General features: G+C 41.5%; 1 protein-coding gene across 1 annotated transcript in view; it reads right to left on the bottom strand.

The window, feature by feature from the left end:
- The window catches only part of fes (FES proto-oncogene, tyrosine kinase), a gene marked incomplete at its 5' end in the record, with an annotated part of 20,569 nt that overhangs the window by 7,143 nt on the left and 5,926 nt on the right, over positions 1–7,500 (bottom strand). The window contains 6 exons of the mRNA XM_080033661.1: positions 1–13; positions 398–520; positions 1,225–1,440; positions 2,821–2,901; positions 3,827–4,022; positions 7,083–7,205. The exon at positions 1–13 is cut by the window's left edge and continues 41 nt beyond it. Of these exons, the coding sequence (XP_079889787.1) occupies positions 1–13; positions 398–520; positions 1,225–1,440; positions 2,821–2,901; positions 3,827–4,022; positions 7,083–7,205 (752 nt within the window). The remainder of the gene's footprint in view (positions 14–397; positions 521–1,224; positions 1,441–2,820; positions 2,902–3,826; positions 4,023–7,082; positions 7,206–7,500) is intronic.

Below are 7,500 nucleotides of genomic sequence, written 5' to 3'. Positions count from 1 at the left end.
GGACCCACTTGTCCTAATGGGGTTTCAAGATGCAAATGGTAAGACACACAAACTAATTGGGTTATAAAACAGACAGTTAGACACATAGAACAGTTGTTATATTTATACACTATGAGCAAAGCAAGGGAGGAGAGATTTTTAATTAAAAAGATCATTAGAGAAAAAGTTTAGCTTTTGCGTATGTGCTCATCTGTGGCGACTATGGGACGACCTTGATAACAGTTGAAATTGTGTGTGGAAGTTTCGGGGCTAAAGTGTTTGATAATCTACAAAGTTCACAGACAGAGAAAGAGGAACATGAGTGTGTGTGTGTGTGTGTGTGTGTGTGTGTGTGTGTGTGTGTGTGTGTGTGTGTGTGTGTGTGTGTGTGAGAGAGAGAGAGAGAGCACAGCCTTACCTTGAGCACCGGCTTCTTCAGCACTATGTCAGCCTTTTTGGTGATGTGTTGTCTTGACGATAGCATTTGACGGACCATGTGAGGAATGCTCTGGAAGCTCTCTCCATCCAGACGGTACATGTTCTACTGACACACATGGAAAAGCGTTCACATTTAAGTGAACTCATGTGAACTCGTGTGATATGAGAACATGGATTTAGTAATTGTTAAGATTGTTTGAATTGCGTGACTTGTGTCTGCTGTGTTGCATCTTCAGTTTAACCATGTAGAAAAACACACATCATGTACACGCTCCCATAACTTACTCTCCTGCAAACCAAATGGATGGAGGAAGGAAACAATACATGAGATGTTCTTGCGATATCAGTGGTCTTTATCTACATATTCAAAAACACATCTGATGTAACGTGCAGTGTTGCAAGCTTCAAATGATTTCACAGTCTATTAAGAAAAAGTAGTTCAATCTTGTTATTTTCAAATTGACAATGCACATGTGACATGATATTACTACAAAATACATTACAGAAAAAGTCACGTGCCAGCAAACAATGCCACTTGGTTATTGCATTAAACTAAAATTGCCAATGTGTTCCTTCATTTCACAAATAAACCAAAAAGTATTATTGAAATATCTTCTTTAATTGTACTTGTGATTTGAATCATATGTAGTTGAACTAGCAGAAAGCTATAAAAATATGTTGTTTACAGTATTTACATGTAATTCACTACTCCCCAACACTGCATGCACACAGGAACACACACCATCTGCATTCCAATGTAAAATCCACCTCTTCTTCTAACAACACTCTCGACCCTGTTCTACTCACATCTTGACTCTGAATGAGGAAATGCTTGCAGGCTCCGTCCCACTGCACTGACAGTACGTAGCCCTGCTTCTCTTGACTCTTCCTCACCAGGAAGTCTCCGTCGGTCCTGAGTAGCTGCTGGACCTCCAGCCTGGGGATGGCTCCGTGGTACCAGTCCTGCTGCCCCAGGGGGCGGTCTACTTCCTGAACCACAGGGGGGGCATGGACTGGCATCACCTAAATGTAATAATAATAATTTATAGTATTTATATAACTTTATTTGGAGGGCACTCAAAAAAAACGAATGGAGAGAGAAAGGAGGAGAGAAAAGCACAGTTTGTTTAAGCTGAGATGAATAATGAAACAACAGGAAGTAATGGAAAGGGGGATTTTAGGGTGCTTATGTGGGGATTATCTGGAGATACTTCAAAGAGGAGTCAGTAATACTTTAAAGTCTAAATACACCACCTTCCTGGCCTCCAGGGTGCCACAGAGCAGAGAGGGGTCGCAGAGAGAGAAATACTGTAGTTCACACACCAACAAAAACTTAGGCTTGAAGTTTGAAGTCACAGAGCATTGTAGACGGTAATGTGTTATTTGGTTAAAGGTGCAGTGTGTAATATTGGTGTATTTGAAAGTTTGAGATTGCAATGCTCGCTTTCTAACCCCTCCCATTCAGATCATTAACAGAAGCTAAGGTGTCCTTCAAGGACAAGAAGGTAGCTACTAAAGATGGCTTCATCCACCACCGCCTCAGGTCTGTTAAAAATATCAAGATGATGTGAAGATGTATTTAGTTATTTATTCTATTTAGTTATTTATTCTATAGTGCTCATTCCCCGCCTTAAAACAGGTGCGTTTCCGACGGACACCCACCATATCTAAAAATGCGTGCAGCTGTAAAGTTAGTCTGTTCTGTGCCACTGTAGTTCCTATGTACAGTAGATGTAAAACGCTCATTCTATTTTCAAGAGATTATACACTAATTAAAACATATGAATATTATATTCCATTTCTAAGTCTGTTCTGAAAAGCACCAAAACCATTTACAAACTGTACCATTAAGATGATCTTTTACAGCGAGCACACAGTTGCTTCTATCCTTCTGACAGACTGACTGCATGAGGCTGTTCCCTGTTGAGAGTTTGTGTGCAGGAGATCAAGGTCAGGGCTCCATGTGTGTTATCATCTGTCAGCTATGATAAATCGATGAAATGTAAACTGGCTGCATGAGAAGTAAACTTAGTTTTAGGTCAGGCAGAATTTTGATAAAAGTAACTTGACCTCGATGAGTCCAATGGTGCATTCAGGAGCACAGGACCCCAAAGGAAGACCACAGTGCCTGAGTGAGCTCAGCCATGCTATGGATACTCTTTCAAACGTTGCCTACCTCTGTCTCCGAAACATGATGAATTTGTTGTGTGCTAAGAGATTTGACTGAACAAAAACAGGCACTGCAGTTACAGTTGAGGGCAGGGAGGGGGTAAGAGAGTGATGAGGGGAAACGTCCTTCAACTGGAACAACAGTCCTTCATTTTAAAATGTCCTTCAACAACATATTGAGAAATAGATATTGTTCACTGTGTGCAATGTGATGTCGTACAGTGTTGAACCCACCTCATATTTGGGTTTAAACAGGCCACTCAGATTGTTTATGAGCCCGTCCAACAGGAGTTTGGGAGGGTTGTGGCTGTGGTCCTGGAAAAAAAAAAGAAAAAAAGAAAAGGAAAGATCAAGAATATAATGTGTTGGTAAAGTGAGTAGAACATCTATAATTATTTTACTTTCAAAATAAAAGCACAAATGCAGAAATGGTATTTGTAAGACTGTACTGTATTTCGTTGGCTAGTCCAGTTACAAACAGTTGTTAAGGTAAGGAACGCAGAGCTATGGTTATGGGTTAACCACTGGAATATCCACAGTTCAAATCACTTCTTTGTCCAGTCAAAACAATTAACAATGTCTAACACCAGCTTCTGCCATTGATGCGTGTCGGTGTTTTTAGATGAAGTGAAGTGAAGACTGGTTCTATGAGTTTATGCCAAACATGACATCTTTCATCTCCATGCCAACAGCAGTTTCGATTGTTCATGATCAAACATGACATCTCTCTTCCTCATACCCTGGCTTGGTTTATCAGTTAACATACAACACAACACATATTTTTATCAGATTGTATTTTTAAACCTGGCTGACTGACAGAAAGGATCATTAGATTATAGGCTTAAAGCTATAGTGCGTAAATTCCGTTGCCCCCATGAGAAATTCTCTGTAGTACAACAACACTTTCGATGAGGTAAGCCTTCAGTGATCGCAAATGGATTTTATTCTTTCAGCTGTACTTACGTCAGGTTTTTTTTCTTAGAAGTAGAATCAACAACTGAAACATTTCTTACGCGCTTCTTGAAATTTTCCTGAGCTCCTTCGCCAGTGTCAGGGGGGACACCAGTTTCTAAAGGTTGCCATACTAAGAAATACAAAGAAGGTTTTGTGGAGCTGATAGGCTTAATCAACTTTGTGTCCACTCATTTGGCGATGAGTGCTTGGATGTAGACAACATTAATTTAAATGGAAAAGTTACGCACTATAGCTTTAAAATATGACGAGGTGAGCGATAGACTACATTGCTTGTGTTGGACGATAGCGAGACGGTCTCTGGGTCCAGCTTGAGAGCGGAGGGCGGTTCTCCAGAGCCCAGCTGGTCCAGTTTCTCCTTCAGAATGAGCCTCTGGACCTCCAGTTTGGCCCTGATGCCCTGGGACAGCGCCACCTGCTGCCGGCACTCCTCCATCGCATGCCTCTTGCTGAACTGGTAAACCCTAAACCAGGCACAGAGAAGCAAGGGAAGGGAAGGCAATCATATTTTTGTAGGATGTTTTTTTTTTTTTTTTTTTAAGATTTTTTTTTTTTTGCATTTTTATGCTTTATTTATAGTGTAGAGACAGAGTTGAAATGGGGCAGAGAGGGGAGTGACATGCAGAGAACGACCGCGGGCTGGAATCGAACCCGGGTCCGCTGCTGGCCGAAGCCCATGGGGGGGACGCCCTACCAACTGAGCTAAGGGCGCCCCCTAGGATGTTTTCAGTGAGAGCAACACAGGGTTGCACGAGTGGATAACACAAATACCGTAGATTGCACACATAGATTTGAAGAGGCTTTTTTTTTTTTTTTTTTTAACCTTTATTTATACAGGTAAATCGCATTGAGACCGAAGACTCTTTTGCAAGGGAGACCTGTTTTCCTTTCCCACGTTACCATTCACACACACATTCATACACCGATAGCAGGTTAACTATCGACACTCACACGAGGCAAGGTGGGTGAAGTGTCTTGCCCAAGGACACAACAACTATGACACAAGTGGCAGGGCGGGGATCGAACCTCCAACACTTTGATCATCGGCCGACCCGCTCTACCAACTGAGCCACAGTCGCCCCAACCAGTCCTATTGACTTGTGCAATCAATTCAAAGTTTTCAGTAGAAACAGTTTAGTCATCTGAGTTTTAGCAGTGTTGGGGATTAGTAACTTGGTTGGTTGTAACTGGGTTGAGGCTTTTTTGTATTTTGTTCTAATTTCATATCACATGTACATTTTCAATTTCTTAATTTTTTAAAAATGTCTTTACAAAGTGGTTTGGAACTACTTTTTCTAAGTAGTTTTAGTTAACAGAACTAGAGTTTTCCCTAGTGTAGCTTTGCTGTATTTCACCTTCTTCTAGTGTGAAATAATTGATAGTTTGCAAGCAGCTTCCCCGACACTTAGTCTAAGCATGTAAGACCTGTCAACCTATAATGACCCAAGAGTCCACTTAGTGAGGTGAAACTAGACTTCCACCAATATGAGCAGAGGACGTTTGCTGATATCGTTATAGCTAATCAATTCAAGGGTTCAACAGCACAGGAATGGCCACTGCATGACTGGATTACCCTATAGGACACCAGGGCCACCTATTGAACCAACCCAACCTCAAACTGTACATTATGCATGTACCCTGACTGTCACCTCCAAGGTCCCATTAGGTACAGAGCACACAATATGAGACTGAGAACCAAGAAACCAACTGGTCATCCTCTGCTGCAAAAATACTACTTTGCCCAAGGTTTACAGCGACTCATTTCCCATGTAATTGGATTCGATTTGAAAAGATTAATTGTTTGATGGGAAATTAATCTGCAACTATAGATCATAATTAAAATCGTTGCAGTCATTTTTAAAGCGTAAATACCAAAGTTTCTAAAAGCATTTCTTTATATAAACAGTATTTATACAAAATAATTACCTGACCAAAAAAAAAATGTAATCAATAAAATAAAGATTAAGATGAACTGATAACTAAAATAATCCATATTTAATCATAACCATCCTTTGACACATTTGAAAGTATATGCCCCCTGTGAGCACACTATTTACTAAAATAATTCAGGTGTCTCACTAGTCTTTGAACCAAAGTCACAACATGAGACCTACTGTGAACCAGGGGACTTTGGGGGGGCCCAAGGGGTCTATGGGGCAGGTGCTAGGCTGGTATTGGACTAATGGTGAGTAGGAACCACAGAGGTTACCGTGCTCAGTCATACATTTCTTTAAGTGAAAAGATTTATTTATTTGTATTTATTTAACCTTTATTTATACTCGATATTTCATTGAGGGGTGACCCTCATTCACACTCGGTCAACCTCACTCAGCACGTCACTGTTGATTTGTAAAATGTTTCTTCAAAATAAAAAGCAGCAAAGGGCACCATAACCCCTAGCCACCTCGCCAGCACCAGCACCATATGTGCTGCCCAGCTGCCCTCAAAACACAGCAAACTTTCAGCAAATAAACACATTGTTTCCAGTTGTCCTCCAGGAGCTTGTTAATGACTCCATCACTCCTGGCGGACTGTAAACCTCTAACACCTTCAGACAGCCCCATCAACCAAGACAAATGAGGGGATCGGGCCCCATAACTCTCACCATATCGCTGTGTTATAATTCATAAGCACTTAAAGACCCCTGAGACCACACTGGTTATTAGCTGCTGCCCAGCCAAGAGCAATCTGAACCCTCCCAGTGGGAAGGACAACCTTTGTATTTTGTTTCCACGGCTGCCAAACTATGTGTGTTTGTATTTTGAAACCTCCTGAATACACCACCAGAGCATCACTGACTCTGGCTGCAGACCATCTTTAGCAATCAATACTGTAATGTCACAATGGCTGATAACCTAATAACAGCCAATAACACAATTATTTTTCAATTTTGAAGGTCATAAAAGCTGATATTGTAGGAACTTGCCAATGTTGTTATACGTTTTCTGACATCATATGAAACAAACTAACTTTTTAGGCCGGGTTTTAAAAGATACTTTAAACATTTAATAACTGGAGTCGATAATGAAATGAAAGCCTATACTTATATCACTTTATTTAAGTTGTATTTATGGGCTATAAAGTATTAAACTGCTATGAAACTTACTCTTATTATTGCAGCCAGCCAATAATGGTAAATGGACTGCACTTAAATGGCGCTTTACATAGTTTGTCTCATTCATTGATGCACACACTCCTACACTGATGGCAGCAGCTACCTGCAAGCTGACCATCTGGACCAATTTAGGGTTCAGTGTCTTGCCCAGGGACACTTCAACATGTGGCAGGAGGCAGGGGATCGAACCACCAACGCTGCAATCAGTGGAACACCGCTCTACGTGCATAGATACAGCCATCACTAATGTAAAAACGTATAACATTACGGGCAAATATTAATTACGAGAATGGGTCAGAAATTGTATTAGCAAGTTACTATAGATCGGCTTTTATTACATTAAAAACTGAAAAATCTTTATGTTATTGGCAGATATTACTTTATGGCTGCTACACTGTCACCCTCTCACCTCTGGCCCTTCTTCACTCCTCCCTCCTCTGCCTCCAGCTCAAGCTCCAGCTGCTCCACAGAGGTCTGCTGAGAGCCCAGTGTCCGGGCCAGATCCAACAACTCCTCCTCTACTGCAGTCAGTCTGGGGCCAGCACACGCACAAACACGCGCGCGCGCGCGCGCGCGCACACACACACACATGCACACGCACGCACACACACACACACACACACACACACACACACACACACACACACACACACACACACACACACACACACACACACACACACACACACACACACACACACACACACACACAAATAACGTGAAGAGGGGAAGTAATTGATGCCAAACAGCCAGGGGAAATGGGAGGAAAATAGAACCATGACGGTAAAAAGGAGGAGGAAGTTATTGAGCCGTTTAGACAAAAAAAA

This window comes from Ammodytes marinus (genome assembly GCF_949987685.1).
Source record: "Ammodytes marinus genome assembly, chromosome: 1".
Taxonomy (NCBI): domain Eukaryota; kingdom Metazoa; phylum Chordata; class Actinopteri; order Uranoscopiformes; family Ammodytidae; genus Ammodytes; species Ammodytes marinus.
This window is presented reverse-complemented; position numbering and strand designations above follow the sequence as displayed.